Genomic DNA, 18,317 nt, shown 5'->3' on the forward strand with positions numbered 1-18,317 from the left:
TTAACTAATAAAAAGCGTATATATTACAATTGAAATGAACGCGTTTTTATTGGGGTTTTATTTTGAATTCAATTGGGGCAATACATTTACAATAACACTGTAGGAAACTATAGACAAGTTTAATCTTTGTTTAGCGCACTAATTCTACGAACATTATTCTTTGTTTTTCTCACAGCGGATGCCTGCAGTGACTATACGGACCATTTTAATCGCATTTCCGCCACTCGGTTTCCTCTATCCTCCTCCGTGTATTCCCACTTCCGGTCGAGCTGGAGGATTTAGCAACCCACATAAGTCGAAACAGGAACGGTGGCACAGACAGCAACGTCCTTGGCCACAATGCAACAATGGCTGCTGGCCATTTGCAGCCATAACGAACATTATGGCATGGCGGCCATGTCAATGCAGAATGGGATTGCGCCGTTTGCTTGTTTTGCATTTGGCCAGCAGCAAACTGGCCACGCCTCGGGCCAAGAGTTGGTTTTGGCCAACTTTTGGCCATTCCGCACACGCGTTAAATTCCAAATGCGAGTCAGGTGCTCTTTCACCTGGAAAGGGTTGAGCAGCAGGCTGTTACCGGATAGAAAGTTTTGCACGTGGTACTCCCACATTACCATGACACATCTCAGCATCTATTGAAAATGCATGTGCAAACTTAAGACGGTTCTTTAAATTGAAGTTTATACTGACAAATACGCACTTGGCTTAGAGTAGAGTGAAGAAAATAGATGTAGAAATCAACTCCACTAGAATTTGACTTTGCAAATGAAGATAAAATCAAATCTTAGAATTAAACTTATAAATTCAACACACCTAGATACAGTTTTTATTTATTCACTAGAAATAAAATATCTTCTAGTTGCACCACCACCCAAAAATGATTGAACAAAAAGCAATGAATTGTAAAGTGCAATTAAAGATTGACAAAACTGCAGACAAATGACGAATTGATGCACAAGCTAGAAAACCAACGTCTCATCAGTTTTTCCCAAATGTTCAAAGCTTGAGGAATTTGTGCAATCAGAAGTCTGTTGACGGAAAATATTTCTGTTTCATGTCCTGGCAAACCACTGAACGTAGATCGATTGCCAAACAAAAAAGAACAGCCACTGTGATATAAATTGTGAGAGTTTCAAACTACATCATCAGCAACCGTTCCCTTCTTTTTGTACAATTTTCAATTTTCGCACTGAGGTGACACAAATGCGTGCCACAAATGACAAATCGTTGGAATTGGCCGTGCAACCAAAAAGAACAGCCACTGTGATATAGTAGTTTTTCAATAATATATCAGCAGCAGAAGTTCCCTTGGGTTAAAAACGGCATGGTTATTCGTGTGCCAAAAAAAAAAAAAATTAAATAATGATGTTAGGCACTTTAGGTACAAAAAGAACAGCCACTGTGATATAGATATGGTATATTAACTTACAGCACAGCAACTATTCCCTCTACATTAAAGGCTGTGATTAAGTTTAAGTAAGCTGCCAACTTTGACTTTCATTTTCCTTGATGAGTTGTGGACTTTAAACATGCGTTATAAAGGAAAATCACTGTGATATGTTAGGAAACAACTCATATCACAACGATCGTTCCTTTTAGCGAATGGCCCGATGAATTTGGGGATCACTTAACATAATTTCTTGACTCGTGGTGCTGCTAATGCCACAACGAACTTCAATGGTTGTCTAGCTTTATGACCGGAAAAATCACCTAAGGCTGGACGACCAAAGAAACTAATTGCAACCGCTCCATAATATTTTAATTTTCACTCGCAACTTTACTGAGCATGTTGAATATTTTAAAATTATAGCACGAGTGTTCGGTCTAGTCACTTCGCTTAATCGAAACCTTTCTTTGAAAAAGAGACCATACCGACATTCGCCATTCAATTTTAAAACTGGAGTGCCCAATATCACTTACTCTTGATTTTTTGATTTAATTGATTTGAAGTTGCGACGATGTGGCCAGGATCTTGAGACACACTTTGCCCAGTGATGTGAGATTGAAACATAACTGCACAAGATGCATCCCAGGATCGGGACCTTAGGTGGCTCACAATTAGCTGGTCGTCGTTTCGGGATTATAGGACAAACTTTACCCAGTGCTGGCTTGGAAATTGGCAAAACCGAACAAGGTTTGTCGTATAATTGCTATTCCAAACTTTAAGACTTCGCTTCTCACTGCGGGATCCTTACACTTTGAAGATGCGTTGGTAACTGATGACTTCCTTGCCAGCGGCTAGATCTTTTATACCCACTTTCTTGTCCTATAAACACCTACCTGTGGGTGGCGGGCGTTGTTACCTGAAAGGGTCGGGGCTGTTCCGCGAATTCGCGTCCCGGATCGCGACGACCTTAGTGAAAATTTTGCAACTTAATCCGTGGCCATAAACGGATTAATGCTACTCGGTTTCGGGGAAAAACGCGCAGCTGTGTCGCGTATAATTTTCGCAGAACTGCAATTAGGTTAGGACCAGAAAGGACACGGGATCGCAGATCACCGTCGGGTTCCCCGTGTCGTCCCACGAAATCCTAGGTATCACGCAGGATTAGTCAAGAAAATTTCACTACCTTAAACTGTATAGGTGGCGACTGTACACGATGTATTTAAAATCCTTGAGATATTAATGGCTCTTGAACAAACCACCTGTTTAAATTGTAGTTAACTCCTTTACTGTATACAGTAACATAACGAACCTCCATGATACAATATATATTTTCAATATTGACTGTAAATTTTTTACCATTACCAACTATTATTTGTATAGATCTTTCCCGGCCTAGTTAGCAATCGAAGTTTCTTTGTAATTGAAGTCACTATGGGCTCCTTGTTGAAAACGCTTATTTCTTACATTCGTATTGTTGAATCACACTTTAAAGACAAGGGATATACCCCTAAAATATCACATAGAACACTATGCATTGGTATGCAATCCTCCAAGGATTCCTCCTGGGAATATCATCGATAATCGTGAGTGCGTCGAGCCACCAACTGCAGCACCTATGTATATTATAATCCATTAGATTTTATGGGTACAAGGAGTCGTTGGCTTGCCATTGGCTACAACCGATCTGGAGTCACTTCCAATCGTCTTGGCAGAGGATGTTCCGGTGGAGAGAGCTCCAAGGCAAGTAAAACCAGATCCGTCGACGTTCGATATTTTCAAGGTGGATCAAAGCTCCAATAACCAAATGCAGCAGAAATCCGACGGCTTCAGAGTGTTCGCAAAGAAACTACAGGATGATTATCACCGTAGAGCTGGCTACAATGAAACTAATCCGCCACCAATTACTGTGACCCGAGGAAGCACTACTGCTCCTAAGAAAATCCATAAAAGTGGCATTCGACTATTTGCTTCTCCACAAGATCCACCTCCGCCTGAAGCTGCGGCGCCAGCTGATGGAGCTCCAGCGGCGGCAGGAGCGGCTGAAGGAGGTGCCGCCGGAGGAAAAGGAACTGAACCACCCAAAGAGCTGACCGTCAGTATTCAACAATTCGTTACAAACCAATATGGGGAGAAGGAATACAATGCTTGGGGCGTCACTTTTGGTAGACATTTCTTCGACACCCGTTTCGCCGTAGCTAGGCATGAAATACCTCGAATAACTGTGGATCCGAAACCGGTCCGTAATTACTATCCAAAAATGGACAATCTGACCACCGTCTGCTTGAACAGATCGACCATCTACAATGAGATTAAAGTCGAAAAGTGGCTGATGCGCCACGTCTACAGCATAAAGAAGAAAGTGCGCCCCTTCTTTTTCTCCCTTCGCCAGCAGCTCTACGAGAAAGGGGATTCGGAGCAGTGCCACAATGAGTCCTACACTGACTGGTTGGAGTACCAGGAGTGCGCCATTAGACGCAACCAGCGCATGGAGTACTTTATCCCCAAGTATCCGCTACACCAACTTGCCATTAACTAAAGGCAACCACATCTTGGACTCACTCAACCTGTTTAAATTTCAGTTAGACATTGATCATGATCAGTCTTCGTACGAGAAAATTGATGGGACAAGGAATGATTATCATATTTGTGATTCCTCTTCATTTAAATGTAAATTCAAAAATTTTCTTGATTTATGCTTGCAGAAATAAATATATTTTATTTTCTTAATTTAAGCTTCTTCGGAACAAACTACTCATCCTTTATTCGTCATTAGCAAAATAGTACATTTTTCTATAGCAATTTAATTATATCCAATAGTTCCCAACATTTTCAGTGCAAATATTTTGTATTCCAAATATATTATCCATCACACATCTCCAATAAATAATTAAAACATTGATACATTGGTGTTTTAGCTTGCGCTTTCATTTTTCTGGTTTATTTGGTAAAATTAAATCAATATCTTCATTTCATTTATATGTTTTTGTTATTACCTTTTTTCAGATATCATTTCTTAGAAAAACGAACATAATTGTTTCAAATTTTCAGCGTTGTACAACTAGAAGAAGAAGAAAACAAATATTGAAAACAAGATGAAAAATTAAAAAGAATCTTCTTAGTTTGTAAATAGTTTTCAAAGCGAATCTTCTCCAGGATCTTGTCAGTCCGCTGCTGTCAATCATCCATTCATCCATCCATCTTTATCCACATCCTCCTCTCCACACTTCTCTCTTCTACGCACTCCTCAAACCAGCTGTGGGGAAGTAAAAAAGATGTACAACAATATTATTAAGACAAATGTTAGAGAAATGCTTTCTCTGCCGCTAAAAATCGCCTCAAGTCATGATGTTTTCTTGTCTTAACGGCGATTGTTGATCTCCGAATGCCAATTTCGATTTGACGATAGGGCGATGTTAATTGGTTGAACGAATAATGTTTAACACATGTTTGTAGAAGGTGTATGATAGAAACCTGAAATGAATGGAAAACCGAATTATAAACTTCAGTGGCCATTAATTCAAAATTAGTCTCACCGTTTTGTATAAAATATTGTGGGCTTCATGTATGTTCAGGCATCAATGCCGAGGAAATCAATAGGGAGATAATAACTATGATAACTAATCCTTAAATGGTATGTTTAATAACTTTTTACACTGCAAAGACAATAAAAAGGATAAAAACGGTTATTGGAATATATGTATGTTTTATATATATGTTTTAATTACAATACTTCAACAAGAATATGCAAACAAAACATTCGTAATTTTCGGTGTGGTAAAAAGTTTGAGTTTATTGTACAACCAAAGTGGAAACAATTAAAATCAAATTAACAGCAAAAAATCTTTTTAACAATACCTTCATCTTTTACTTAATTTCCAGATGAGACGTGTGTTATTATCGTAGTAAAATCCCACAGAACCGAAATATCTGTGCTACTATATAAAACAGTTTCCTTAGCTTGTCCCTTATAAAACCCAATACAAACATTAACAAATGCTTTTTAAGGGCCATGAATTCATTAAAACTGACGAAAGCTAGACAGCCAAACAAAAAATAAAACCCGAAATATAAACAAAATAAAATGTAAATGTTTTACACTTATTTCTTTTTAGAAATTGTTTCTTGAATATTGAACAAAGCAAGGTTTGTTTCTCGCATTTTGTTTTGCAGATTCCTATAGCCTAAAATGTTTGACCAAACGAATTTCACTGTAAACAATTTGGAAAATAAAAATACGAAAAATGTTCAGTGTTTTTTCTTTTTTAAAAAGTTTATTTTCATCATCGTTTATTGAGCTTAGTCTCGGGCTAGGTAAATTGAATTTTTAAAACTTAAAAAATTAGAGGTATGTTTTTGTTAGATTGTTTCCACATTGGCGGAATACTGGTTATAGAATACGTAAAAGTAAGTAGATAGGCAACTTAAGAGTACAGAAACAGTCTCGTGTCAAAGGAAGTTGGGGAAAATGAAAAGAGAGTACGATAACGAGGAAAAACATTTAGGCAACTTACAAGAAATTGTCGGTGCCGGTGGTGCGGCACTCGCAGCTACCGGAACCGATGTTGCTGGTGACGCCGATGTAGCTGTTATTCTGACCGCTTTTTGTTGCTGTTGTGTTTGGTTGTTAGGTGTCAAAAGTGGTTGATTGTTGTCCTCGTCATCATCATCAATGTAGTACGTTTTGTTGTAGTGGCTGCCGCCGCCACCGCCGTTGTTGTTGTGAGTGCTATGCTGGGTGTAGTTGCTGTGAGCAATGTTGCTGCTGCTGATCATGGTTGTTGATGTTGCCGTTTGCTGCTTGCGCTTATGTCCGGTAATGCTTAGAGCAGCCGATAGACTGGAAGCGGCATGCAGAATCGAGCGTTGGTTGAAAATGCTGTTGGAGGCGGCTGCCGCAGCCGCGTTGTTGTTCTTTCGGAACTTCTGATGATGATGATGGTGAGCTGGTGGCTGTGGCGGCGCTGGCGGTGGCTGCTGATGTGGCGGATGCGGATGTAGCGTTGGCGGTTGTCACGAACATGCCACCTCCGTTGTGGTTGTGTTGCTGCTGGCATTGCCATTGTTGTGAGGCTGTGTCGGTTCCTGCTCTACAACGTCTATCTCGGAGCCGTTCTTGCCAGAGCTCTTAAAGCTTGGCGCACTTAATTGCGCCGTTGTGGGCGTGGTGGGCGTCCCTGCCCCCATATCGCTGGAGGCATTCGAGTTCTCCTCTGTCAGCTAGACATACAAAGTTTCGACTAATTAATACGTTCTAAATTGATATCTTTTTTATACCACTAACCGAATCGCTGAGTCTTTGTATCTTGGCTCCGCTATCCCGACCGCGATTTCCACTTGATGGCTGCTGGCCTGGGGGCAGTGGATCCTGCGATTGGGCCAGTTCCGTAGAAAGTCGTTTGCGGTTAGCCAATAGCGTGTTATTAAAATTATTGTGACTTTCCATTGACTTGCGCTCACGTTTTAGGAAGTCAGAGTCTAAATAAAGCGACAGCTGCTTGCGCTTTACATGGCGGGCATCAATGGTCATGCCTTCCTTAAGCATTTTGATGTTAACCTGCAAGATTAAAAAAGTAATAAGCAACTGAATAAACATTATTTTCGATTTTTTACTTACGCCGTGCATCATCACATGCTCTGTAAAGTTTTGTATGCTCTCGGTGAGGTCCACGTTAAGGTTCTCCGATCGCTCGAATTCCAAGCCTATAAACCACATGGAGCAGAAGGGTGCCGATGTCACAGCAGACTGGTTTCCCTGCGACTGCTTCAGATCGTCTTCATTTCCACTGTTGTTTTGTGAGTTGTTGGCACTTTGGCCCTTCTTAAACTCAAAACACTTGGGATTGACATGGGCCAGTGCAATATGGGGATTTCGCTCCAAGTTGCCAATTAGCAGACGCACCTTTGACTCAACAAGGCCGCACCACTCTAAATGATCGTCAGCCGTCTGCGAGTTGACTAACAACACGATAAAGTGGCGGTATCTGTAAAAAAAGCTAGGTGCCTCAAACAAACGCTCCCACGGAATGCGACCGAGCATGATTTCATCCGTGATGTTCATGCCGCGATTGAACTCGGTCAATATGACCTTCTTGGTGGATTCGGACACATTAAATGTGGAATTCTGTTGTGGGTATGCGGGCGTAATAATGGGCATCAGATGATACCGATCCGAGGCATTGACACGCGGATCCCAGACCTAGAATAGGAAAATCTATTAGAGAACCGGACTATTTGGATAAGTTTTTATGACTTACTTGAAATCTTAGATTAACGTTGTCCGGGTGCTTGAGTAGCACTGGGTTAGGCCACTTCCAGCGCGAAAAGACCAAGAAAAACTTGTGCACCAGTGTGGCAGCCGCAGCGTTGGGATACAGCTGACAGGTTCTGGCCACTAACATGGCCCAGGTCACACCACCGAAATAACCCAATGAATTTGAGTAGATTCCGTGCTCTAAGAGAGAAAATGAGAACAATTAGAATTTAATTTATAAGAATTTTATATAATAACACGTACTCTTTGCCCACAATTTGATAGTGCGCAGTGCCAGGCGGAAATTTTCAATATTGGGCACCAGGGCCAGGATCTCGTCCGTCACACGACAGCCGTTGAGGCTGCGCACCGAACGGTGATCCAGATTCCGCAGTAAGTTATCATCCCGTAGATCAAAGTCATCAGGAATTTCTTTTAGGGACAGACGGGCAAACAGCAAATCAATTTCGATGCCATCAAAGTTCATTTTGATGACGGGCACAAAGGCCTCTTCCACCGAGCGGCACTCGGTTACCTCTGGCTGCTTCTTGAGCACCTCAAAGAAGCTCTGAAAGTAGTCGGTGCGCTCAATATTTCGCGGAGCAACACATAAGGCATCTATATCGGCACCCTTGTGATGGACACCCAATCGATACGAGCCGAATGTGTAGATCTTGCCGCCAAGCTTCTCGGCGGCTGACTCTGGCATGTTCTTGCTGACAGAGATTTCCTTGACCCACTGCTTGACCAGTGTGTTGAGCTTGGCCAGGATCTCCATACGGTGATTTAGCTCGTCCTGGCTCTCAAAGACGTTGTACGGCTCCAGTGAGCCGCGGAGCTCATCAGTGCGCTGGAGATCCTCAGGCCGTGGCTCGGCCAGACTGATAGCCGAGGTCATGCCCAATTGCTTGGCGGGCGGTCCGCCCGAGGTAGAATTTCCATTGTGCTGATGGTGCTGGCGATGTGTTGGTTCGGAATTCCACATGTTGTCTGTCTGCCTTCGTTTCAGCTTAAAGTTATGTCCTGAAAATTGAAATTTTAAACGGTTATTATCTGATCCTTTCGGAATCGCTATATTCGATTTACTCACCTATCTAGGCTTAAAATGTATGTGGTATTATATTTAAGTTTGCTCTCCAAGAAGACAAAATGGAATCATATATATGCGACACCTCCTCTTGTGGCTCTGTTTAAGAAACTGCGCTTAATAAAATGCTGGAAAAGAAAATAATACATTTAGTATGACATCTAAAGCATTACTCTAAGGTTTGGTTTTAAAATTCTTAAGGAAGAGCGGATCGTATTGAAATTGAATAGGTTTGTTCGGACTATGATAATCTCATAAGGATTGCGAAATATTAGGGTTTCTTAAAGTGAGAATTATTGTACGGCGTTTCCAAACTGATGACGACGCGGTTTTTTAAAAAGTGAATCACCTAATATTTGAACTAAATATTTGTGGGATACACATTCATCACGTGATAAGGGCTACATATATACAACAGTTACTACTAAATTGAAATTACCCTTTTCTTCCTGTGTAGCAAAACAGTTAATTGACAATTACAATTTACTTTCGCGCTGAGTAAATGCAAATTGTAATGTGCGATAAGATATTTCTGATAGCGCCGTTATATACAAAAAACATAACAATGAATTTCGCAAAGCAGCTGGGCACACTGGTTCACTGGATAGCCTTTCGGGCATATAAACAAATGCGTAAAAGAAATTGGCAAATAAATTAGCGGTTGGAGTGGGTTGCCGTAGCTGTTGCTTGTAGCAGAATAATTGTGACAATGACAAACATAAACAAAGAAAGCGAATATTTATGCGCCTGCACCACCCCCCTCTCACCAACGACAATCCTCCCACACAGGTAAACGGTGCTCTCACGCACGCACTCACGCACACCCACACAAACAGGCACGCGCCGTATACATACACACACGAGGGGAAAAGTTTTCTCTGCTTGTTTTTGCTTACCTGCGCTTATTCTTCAGATTCTTGGCCTGTTTTTGTTGTTCCCGTGCCGCCGCTTCAAACAATATCTGAAGGTGTGTGTGTGTGTGGCGTGTCGTGCTGTTTGTCCGCTGCATTCGTGAGTGGTGCATATGTATGTATGTATGTTTGTTTGTTAGAACTTTTGGCAGGAGAGTGTATCCCATTCATGTGCTGTTGTCGCTCCGGCTTTTACTCTTTTCGCACGTTCGTCTTCCTCGCTTTTTTGCCGCACTCTTCACATTTCTTTTTTCGTTTCTTTTTCCGTTCCCGTTCCACCACCTTCCACTGCTGCTTAACGGACAGAAACTCTCGCGTTTTATGCTACGTGACGCACACGCACACACCGATATACAAATGCCAGTAGTCGACTTGCCAAAACGCAAACACAAACGCTTTCCGCCCACTTTTGTTTCGTTTCGGAGGTGACGGGGGCACACTGATAACACGACGGGATCGACGCTGTGGCGTTTAGTGGGCGGCAAACATATTTTACTAACTTTTAAGCCCCTGCGCGTTCTAGCAATAATTAAAATGTGTGGCAATCGATTGGATGCTTGTGGCAATCGTTATCGTTTCTTGCGGCGCATAGAGATGAGCCAATGGGAGTAGCTAGGGATGGGAAGATTTCCATGCTCTCTGCTTACGTATGCCTATTGTGAATGGACATTTTTAGTGAGAATTTTTAAATGATTTTTAGCAAATTGGTTTTAAATATAATGTGTATGAGCACCATTTTATTTCATTATCAAGCAGATTCGTTTCGCAAGTAATAAAAGTGAGAGTCATCTGCAAGCGATACCGCCTTAAGTAAAATAAGCTGAGGGCATAGGATTTACTATTGGTTCTTTTACAGTTGGGACCTAATCTGGCCATCTGCTTATTTGAAATCTGCGACAGATGTCACTTTTTGCACCTTTGGTGTAGGTAAATTCAAAACCCAATTTTCTTACCTGAAATTTGAAAACCCATTTCAAACTGGGATTTCAAGTATGTTTGGGTTTTATATGACGGGTCTAACCAGGTACCAATTTACCATTAAGACACTTAGATTGTATTACTAATAGTTTTTGGAAAATGAATTCTTTAATTCTATTACTATATTCGGGTAACTACTATTTATTGCAGTAAAGTAACAAAAGTATTTAACCCCAATGTTTTCCTGTTATTGTTATTGGCTAACGATAAGGAATAACATAGTTTTCTTCATATATGTACATATCACGATATATTTATAAAGTTCAGCCACATAACATATTTTAAAATAGTTTTTCATGTCAAAATAGCCGTTATAAAGATTAGGGGTATTCCCCATGGATATGGCCTATCTGGCAGCACCATCAAACAGCTGCTTGCTATCGACTTTACAAAAATAAAAATCGTTTTTTTTTTTTTTGCAATAACGCATCGATTCTGTTTACTTGCGAGAAATATGCAAAATAGCCATCGAAAAGTGCCGCAAAATGTAACAAACACCTAGCTGCAGACCCAAGATGATACCCTGGATGCGGGAGAAGTTCAACGAGAAACGGGCCAAGTGGTTGGCGCGTAGCAAGCGCAGCGGTGGTTCTCCGGCTGACGAAAGCCCTCGGAGCAGCAGTCATAGCCACAGCCAGCGGACAGACGCCAGCGATGCGGAGAGCCTGAGCGGATCCTCGTTGAATGTCCACACGGCGGAATCTGAAACGCAGACGGATGGCGGGATATCCGCTTCCAATTCGCGGCCCCTTGTGGGCGGGGGCAGTTGCGTCCTAAGGACTCCATCGCCCGCTCGCCGACGTCGCATTCACCTTGAGCTACAGCTGCAGCGACGAGAGGAACGTGCTGAGCATCAGAAGGTGGTGCCACAGGACTCGCCCACGCCCACTCACCAACAGCAGGCTAATGCGTAAGTTATCAAACCGAACGAATATGCTTATGTTTTTCAAAGTGCTCACCCGAAACAAATATTTGTCTTTCGAAATTCTCCGTTGGTTTGTCACTACCCATCCAACTAAAACAAACTATGCAAAAACTGCGCAGTTTGTTTCTCAGGTTAGTAATGCTTAGGTATTATGCTAATCTTTTAATTAAGTCCATTCTTAACGGAATCCACTTAGGAAATCAGCCCATACAAATCGCCCAGGTAGCTCTACTTCTGGCGAGGCAGACGATGCCAGCAGGCCAGGTGAATCTATCCTGGTGCGGGTAATCTGCCCCAGCTCTCGGGTTCTTATCTTCAAAACGGACGTTAATAAGCGCCTAAACGAGCTGAAGAGTGAGGTGATTCTGGAACTGAGCGACGATCCCGACTCCATCCAGCTATTTGCCCCAGATGTGCGGCATCTTAATCCGCGATACCGTCTCTATCGGGCGGAATACTTCGGCGGCGAGCTTAACGAGGGCGACACGCTGGCCCAGCTAAAAGTTCGCAACAATGAGACTTTCATACTCTCCCCACGACGCAATACTCTGCCGCAGACTGTTTCACGGATACGTGAGGTTCCTGGCCCAAATGAGCAGCTGGTGGAGAGCGCCACCCGATACGTGCCCGTCAATTGCAACCAGCTGCCCACCATCGATATTAATGAAATCTTTCAGCAGTCGAATGTGAGTACAATTCTTGGCTACTCCTTTGATTATTCTAATCCTATTCCGTTTCCAGATCCAATACGATGTGCGAAAGGTGTTGATCTCTTTGGCTCAAGCTTCTGCGGCGGTTATAGGAGCTGGCCCTTATGCTCCACGCCTGATAGCTATGCTAAAGCAACGTTTGATCAATCGCCGAAATCAGCAAGCGGATACGCTGCAATGCCTCGTGGACATGGGCTTCAAGCGGGAGCTAGCCGCATTTGCCTTAAAAGCACACAATGGCATTTACTCGACCACGATGGAGTGGCTAATACAGAACCAAAACGAGGAAAATCCACAGGAACCGCCGGGCATGAATATGCAGCACAGTCTATCTTCCATCTCACCCTCCACGATTGTCACCAATAATGTAAGTAGGAATTAGATTATCGCTTTTTAATGACAACCGTTTTCTTTTAAAGGAAACCATTGAAAACACTGCTGCCTTGATTGAGATTGTACGAATCTACAGCCACCGGGATTCCCCTCCCAGCGATGAGATTGTGGAATCGCTTACAGAAATGGGCTTCGAGGAGACGGCAGTGCTCGCGGCACTGAAGAAAACTGGCAACAACAAGGCGTCCGCGTGCGAATGGTTGTGCGACAATCGATCGGGTAGCGTTATTGAACTGCGTGAAGGCTTGGCGCCCGATTCGCCCATCCTAAAGGTGATCCTGGAAATGCCACAAGTCCAGATGACCCTAAGCAATCCAAAGACTTTTTTGGGTATGTCCATCTAATTAAGATAGCAACAGTTGAAATCGAAACTAATTGCACATACGTTTACAGCATTTCTGGGCATCCTGGAAAACGAACATGCGATACGCGTGTGGCGTGGCGACAACGACACAACCTCGGTCATCACACATATCCTTCAAAAGTACCATGAGGAGAAGCATGTGCTTGGCATCAATCAGTTCTATACGAACCGCTGGTGAAAGATGCCGCTAAGTGGCTTTACTATGAGATTAACCAAATTATATTTATACATATACATACACAATCACACACCCGAAGTGCATGGCTGTAGCTTGGTCCATTTTGGGGCTCTAATTATACATTGTGTATGTGCCCGTATGTAAAGAGTATTTTTGTAGCCAAAAACCATGAAAGTAAACTGCACAAAGCCAAAAGATGCAATCGCTTCGCCAAGAGCACGCGGCTGCACTCTACAAACGCTTACCGATCAGTACGAATTGCATTTTATACATACATATACATATATATACATACATACACATATATATACATACATACATATATATATATATATATATATATATATAAATATAAAATGTATCTATATCTAGTCAGGCCTTCATCCTACAATTGTATTAGGTTAAACAATAATTACTCTATTCATCTAGTTTGCTAGCTCATCTTCAGCCGAATCTCGCACTACATTTAGAAAATGTCACATACTGCATCCCACAGAAACAACCCATCAGTTTATAAGCGCTCGTACGTGTGGTGATTTAAGTGCGTTGTAATCCCAGGTTGTTTAAACCATCAACTTGAACTCAAAGTATTATTTTGTAAACCAAATATTCAAATTTGCATAGTTTTAACAAAATGCAAATAAATCAATTAGTTTTTGATACAAAACAAAAGAATTAATGTTTCTTTTATATCCAGATTATGTCGGTACTAAGGTGTAAGATGTAACTTTTTATATAGTTTGTAAGATTGGATAAAGTTTTCAATGACGGTCGTCCTCGTGTAGCGAATAGTTATTTTGTGTTTATTGTCGGACTTCTTCTTAAGTCAACAGTAAACCAGTAGTTCCCAAAATTGGGGGATTCTTTGTGTTTATAGCAAATAGATAAGTTGACTACGCATGACTCAAGCTCCTTTGAGTTCACCACGGCGGATGAGTAACATTTACAGACACTTTTAAACAAAATGAATCATCAGTGATAAGTTGGTGTGTACTCATTCGTAATTTAGAGCATATGTAAAGCTAAACATTTTCCATTACTCTTTCTAGTAATTTGTACAAATGGAATTGCTTTGTTGGCAGAGCAATTTGGATCTTTGCTGAATTATTTTGCTATTGCTCTTTTAATGTACAATTACAATTAATTTTCCATGCGGCCGCACATTTTTCATTTCATTATTCCAGCTGCAAACATGAGAGTAAACAAAAACAGTGAACCAAAACTATTCTATTCAATTGTTGCATTCTTTTTTCCACATATAATTAATTGTATTCAGCCTGGACGGGGAAAATAGTTGGATACATTTTAATTTATGTTAAGCGCGTTTATTAAGTGGTTGTTGCAGTGGTTGTGTATCCATGAATAAACTTTTCCTATCTGGTGACTTTTAATTAATATTTGCGCGCAATATTTTTGGTTGTTTAGGATATAAATGTGGGCAAAGAGCAAATTATTTATGGTCAGCTCGTGTTTTTATTAAATGTTTGCGGTTGCATGTTGCATCTGCAACAAAAGCAAAACCCAGCGGATGCGTACAAAGTATCTGCAAGCTTCGCCTAATGGCCCTTGGCGATTGCCATGCAAATCTATCTCTAAAAATTGATGACGCATGCAGCGGGCAAGGATGGAAATAGACTATAATAAATCATCTGGACCCCTGCAAAGCGGTCTCTGTTAATGCACTGAGAAAAATACATTATACCGAAGAAAACATAGTACAGTTTCCTACAGGATTCAAAATTAAGCGAATAATAAAACTGGTACGTAATTATATTTATTTATTTATATGATAGCAATGTAGGCTTGGCAGAAGTTCTTAAAGTATTTGGCATGCAATACCCATGGGCTTAAAGTTATATTTTAAAACTTCGATCGAATATAGATGCTCCATTTTTTTCGGGTGCACGTTTGGTGATTGCTCCTAAAAGTGGCCAGGCCAAATGAGTTTTTGATATTATCTTTTATCAAAAGACGAAATGCATTGACAAGGACGACGAGCGATGAACATCGCCCAGCTAATCCTCCCCCGCAGCAAAATGCCCCTGCCCCGAGTTGCCTATAAAAAAAACATCCCAGCTCCATCTGGAGTTTTCCGAGGATAGAATGGGTGTGTGTTATTGAAGAGTCGTGTGGCTTTGGCAATTTCCGCTGCATATTTGCAGGCGCCGCAAATTTATGAACAGCTTTATATTGACGATATCACACCATCCACCCACCCAAATGCGAAACAATGCTGGAATCGGATTGGCGATGGGAATAGGAAAGACATCCTGCCAAATTCCGCAATTTGTATGAAAATGAAAATGTTTTGTCATTTCGCATTCAATGATTTAAAATTCCTGTCGCATGCGTTTTTCGCGAGCTTTCCATGTTTATATTTGCCATTAAAGGCAGCCAGCCGAATAACTTCATCGAATGGCCCTCTTAAAAAATTGCATTTAATATGCATTAATAGCAGCACGACCTCATCAGCATCCAAAATCGAATGTGTATAATGAAATATTGAAATTGGTACAAAACAAAAGACGTGACATTTTGTCAGAGCCGAAGGGCAAAATTATTTGTATTGTATACATAAATGCAGGAAATAAATGAGTAGATAATCTGCACAATATCCTATTTCAACAAGCATTAATACTACAACAAAATTTAATGAAATAAATAAAACCTTTAAATACATATATGAATTTAATGTATAATCAGAAGATAAACAATGTGCCTAAAAGTAGTAAACTTTATGAAGAATCTTTTTAATTACACAGTCCCATTTGCAACCAATCTGATAATGGAACGATTTAGTATTCAACATCGCATCTGTCCGTCCGACGAGGGAAAATCCCTCCTTCATCAAGAAAACCTCAGACCAATTAACCATTTAAAAGCAAATCGAACTCTCCTTCATTAGCAAACATTGCCCAATTTCGACCCTTGTCGCAAATATTTCATTTATATGCCATAAATACTTGTATAAAACTTTCAACGCGACATGAAAATTAAACGAAATGGCCCAGTCCAAATCCCTCTCCCCTCCATATCCCATATCCTGTATGTCCTATATGTGTCCTGGAATTGTTTGTCTTTACGGGTAGCAAATAAAAATTCTGCTTTAACGCATGAAATCACACAAAGATACTAAAAATTGGAACATGCAAGTTTATGTTGGGCAAACGGCATGGAGTCTGCGGCAAGGATAAAATGTCCTCCAAATGGTTGGAAGTGGGTGCTGCCGTCGGTTGTTGCGGATTGCGGGACGCACATAGAGCACAGACACACGCACACACACATGCATACCAAACAGCAACAATAGTAAACAAAGCGCCGCAGTTTATGACGCAGTAGGCCAAAGTCCCCCGGCCTCATAAATATAAAAATTAGTTGCCGGTCAGTTAGCAAGTGGGTGGTGGGTCGGTGCGTTTCGCTTCGGTCTCGACTAGAGAAAGGCCACACTGGCCGCCCACAATTAATTAATTAGTTCAGTTGACAAAAATTGTGGTGTTGCCCGGTGGGCGGAGGTCGACGGGTTGCGTCGGGTTGGGGCGTGGCAGGGTCCTGCGGCTGGGCCGGCATGTGTCTGTGATTGGACTGGCTTACACACGAGCTGTTTTGCGTGAGTGTGTGTTTGCGGGTGGCCAAATGGACGAGACTCTAATTATGTTCATGCGCAACTCGAAATGTCAAAGGACATACAGGGATTTTTGAATGGGGGAATTCCGAAGGAATAGGTAGTGTTTACTGTCAACTCACTTTCAAGACTTATACTGTTAGAAATGTTTGCATTAATTTCAACTAGCTATAATTATTACAAGGATACTGACCTATTTTGTAAAAGTTTAGATACCTATGCAGCGGTAATCATTTCAACCAACTTAGGTTTTAATTCATATTGTGGAATTTATATATTTTGTAGCATAATTCTAGAAGCTTGTAGATGAACTCGACAATAACGCGTGCTTGCCTTCTTATTCATGAAATTGCCCTGCATAAACCCACCGCATATGCTGGTGTGTGTTAGCCTCATATTTATGCACATGTGTGAGTGTAACTGCTTTTGGGCCCTCGTCCTTTGTGGGTGTCATTTCAGTTTCAAGGGTCGTGGGCAGCCGGGGGTCAACTGTTTTCATAAGCGTAGCAAATATTTTCACAAGGCCAATTAGTGGGTAGCCCCCAGTTGACCGCAGCTGCTGAGAGTTTTCCCGCCCATTTTCCTCTGCAGCAGCCAAAGTTCTTTTTCTCTTCTTCCGCTTCCGGACGGCACAGTTATAAAATTAATAAAAAGCACCCAAACTTTCCAGATTCTTTTTTCCCTTTCTGACCAGTTCCTAAAAACTATAGCATGGTCTCCCTTTCGCCTAAACAGCTGATCACATTCTGGTTTTTGTCAACGACTTTTCCGTGTGACGCAACATACTTGCGAACACTAAGTGGAAAAGTGAAAAAGGCAAAAGCAATAAAGTTTTCAATTGTTTCTTTCGCACTCTATGCAATAGTTTCCTCTGGCATCCTCTTCTTATTTTAGTTTTTACGGAAAGTTTTTTAACTGGCGCTGACTTTAAGTGCAATTCAGTGCCGAGGACAAGAAAACCTCAAAAACTCAAAAAAAAGAAGAAAAAAAGGACGTTGGAAAATGGTAAAAACTAAAAACCCACTTGCCGCTGACTTTTCCACTGTGTTCTATTCTGTTTTGCGGCTGCCACATTCGTTTTGTTTTCGCCAGTTTAAAAACGCATTGCCAAATGTGTCACACAGAAGTTATTGTTCGTGTTGTGCTTTTCCCTTGCTCCTTTACCGTTATTTCGCCTGACACAATGCGAGTGCCGTTATTTCAGAGCGCCGAACAGTGAGCGTGCGAGCGGTGGAGTGCAGGAGCATGCGGTTGCTTTGTCTCCTGCATTGCACATTTTGCACTTGACACGATGCAAAACGAACGAGAGCGAGCGAGACGGCCTGGCAGTCAGGAGTCGAACGGTACTTGGCGGGTCAGTGTGCCCAGCTCTACCACCCACCACTGCCGCCCATTCGGCACAAAGGACACGGGAAACAAACAGCTAAAATGCAACTGGGTTGAGTGTCTTAATGCGTGGCTAAATGCCGACATTCAGCAGCTTTCCATTTTACAAAGTATTCATTTTAGATG

General features: G+C 41.6%; 3 protein-coding genes, 1 long non-coding RNA gene and 8 other non-coding genes across 17 annotated transcripts; 2 read left to right on the forward strand and 10 right to left on the reverse strand.

The window, feature by feature from the left end:
* Nucleotides 1-18: 18 nt before the first annotated feature.
* On the reverse strand, nt 19-2,221 carry lncRNA:CR44504 (long non-coding RNA:CR44504). The gene has a single exon (NR_124627.1). It is a non-coding gene; the product is annotated as a long non-coding RNA:CR44504 (long non-coding RNA).
* mir-6-3 (mir-6-3 stem loop) lies at nt 1,090-1,169 on the reverse strand. The gene has a single exon (NR_048150.1). It is a non-coding gene; the product is annotated as a mir-6-3 precursor RNA (primary transcript).
* mir-6-2 (mir-6-2 stem loop) lies at nt 1,243-1,316 on the reverse strand. The gene has a single exon (NR_048153.1). It is a non-coding gene; the product is annotated as a mir-6-2 precursor RNA (primary transcript).
* Nucleotides 1,377-1,458, reverse strand: mir-6-1 (mir-6-1 stem loop). The gene has a single exon (NR_048156.1). It is a non-coding gene; the product is annotated as a mir-6-1 precursor RNA (primary transcript).
* mir-5 (mir-5 stem loop) lies at nt 1,532-1,600 on the reverse strand. Its single transcript, NR_048158.1, has one exon. It is a non-coding gene; the product is annotated as a mir-5 precursor RNA (primary transcript).
* mir-4 (mir-4 stem loop) lies at nt 1,663-1,743 on the reverse strand. Its single transcript, NR_048160.1, has one exon. It is a non-coding gene; the product is annotated as a mir-4 precursor RNA (primary transcript).
* On the reverse strand, nt 1,796-1,895 carry mir-286 (mir-286 stem loop). Its single transcript, NR_048162.1, has one exon. It is a non-coding gene; the product is annotated as a mir-286 precursor RNA (primary transcript).
* mir-3 (mir-3 stem loop) lies at nt 1,969-2,037 on the reverse strand. The gene has a single exon (NR_048164.1). It is a non-coding gene; the product is annotated as a mir-3 precursor RNA (primary transcript).
* On the reverse strand, nt 2,080-2,148 carry mir-309 (mir-309 stem loop). The gene has a single exon (NR_048166.1). It is a non-coding gene; the product is annotated as a mir-309 precursor RNA (primary transcript).
* Nucleotides 2,222-2,809: 588 nt separating the features above from the next.
* On the forward strand, nt 2,810-4,112 carry CG11018 (uncharacterized protein). The gene is made up of 2 exons (NM_137594.2): nt 2,810-2,970; nt 3,024-4,112. The coding sequence occupies exons 1-2, from the start codon at nt 2,917-2,919 to the stop codon at nt 3,921-3,923; spliced, it is 954 nt and encodes a 317-aa protein (NP_611438.1). The 5' UTR covers nt 2,810-2,916; the 3' UTR covers nt 3,924-4,112.
* A 180-nt stretch (nt 4,113-4,292) lies between these two features.
* On the reverse strand, nt 4,293-10,206 carry hrg (hiiragi). 4 transcript variants are annotated; one of them, NM_080529.4, is made up of 9 exons: nt 9,621-10,206; nt 8,728-8,852; nt 7,902-8,660; nt 7,642-7,838; nt 7,002-7,583; nt 6,669-6,941; nt 5,899-6,604; nt 4,921-5,040; nt 4,293-4,858 (listed from the first exon to the last, which is right to left on the reverse strand). In NM_080529.4, the coding sequence occupies exons 3-7, from the start codon at nt 8,620-8,622 to the stop codon at nt 6,398-6,400; spliced, it is 1,980 nt and encodes a 659-aa protein (NP_536790.1). In that variant the 5' UTR covers nt 8,623-8,660; nt 8,728-8,852; nt 9,621-10,206; the 3' UTR covers nt 4,293-4,858; nt 4,921-5,040; nt 5,899-6,397. The 4 variants fall into 4 exon arrangements, with proteins under 4 accessions (NP_536790.1, NP_001261097.1, NP_725919.1 ...); NM_001274168.2 differs by having other exon boundaries at nt 9,492-10,206; NM_166372.3 differs by lacking the exon at nt 9,621-10,206 and adding an exon at nt 9,164-9,442.
* A 785-nt stretch (nt 10,207-10,991) lies between these two features.
* Nucleotides 10,992-13,851, forward strand: Kpc2 (Kip1 ubiquitination-promoting complex subunit 2). Of its 3 annotated transcripts, NM_001274169.2 has the most exons (6): nt 10,992-11,523; nt 11,658-11,669; nt 11,735-12,224; nt 12,280-12,615; nt 12,668-12,971; nt 13,035-13,851. In NM_001274169.2, the coding sequence occupies exons 1-6, from the start codon at nt 11,129-11,131 to the stop codon at nt 13,181-13,183; spliced, it is 1,686 nt and encodes a 561-aa protein (NP_001261098.1). In that variant the 5' UTR covers nt 10,992-11,128; the 3' UTR covers nt 13,184-13,851. The 3 variants fall into 3 exon arrangements, with proteins under 3 accessions (NP_001261098.1, NP_611439.2, NP_725921.1); NM_137595.2 differs by lacking the exon at nt 11,658-11,669; NM_166373.4 differs by lacking the exon at nt 10,992-11,523 and having other exon boundaries at nt 11,537-11,669; nt 13,035-13,549.
* The last annotated feature ends 4,466 nt before the right edge of the window (nt 13,852-18,317 follow it).

This window comes from Drosophila melanogaster, chromosome 2R (assembly GCF_000001215.4).
Source record: "Drosophila melanogaster chromosome 2R".
In the NCBI taxonomy this organism is placed as follows: domain Eukaryota; kingdom Metazoa; phylum Arthropoda; class Insecta; order Diptera; family Drosophilidae; genus Drosophila; species Drosophila melanogaster.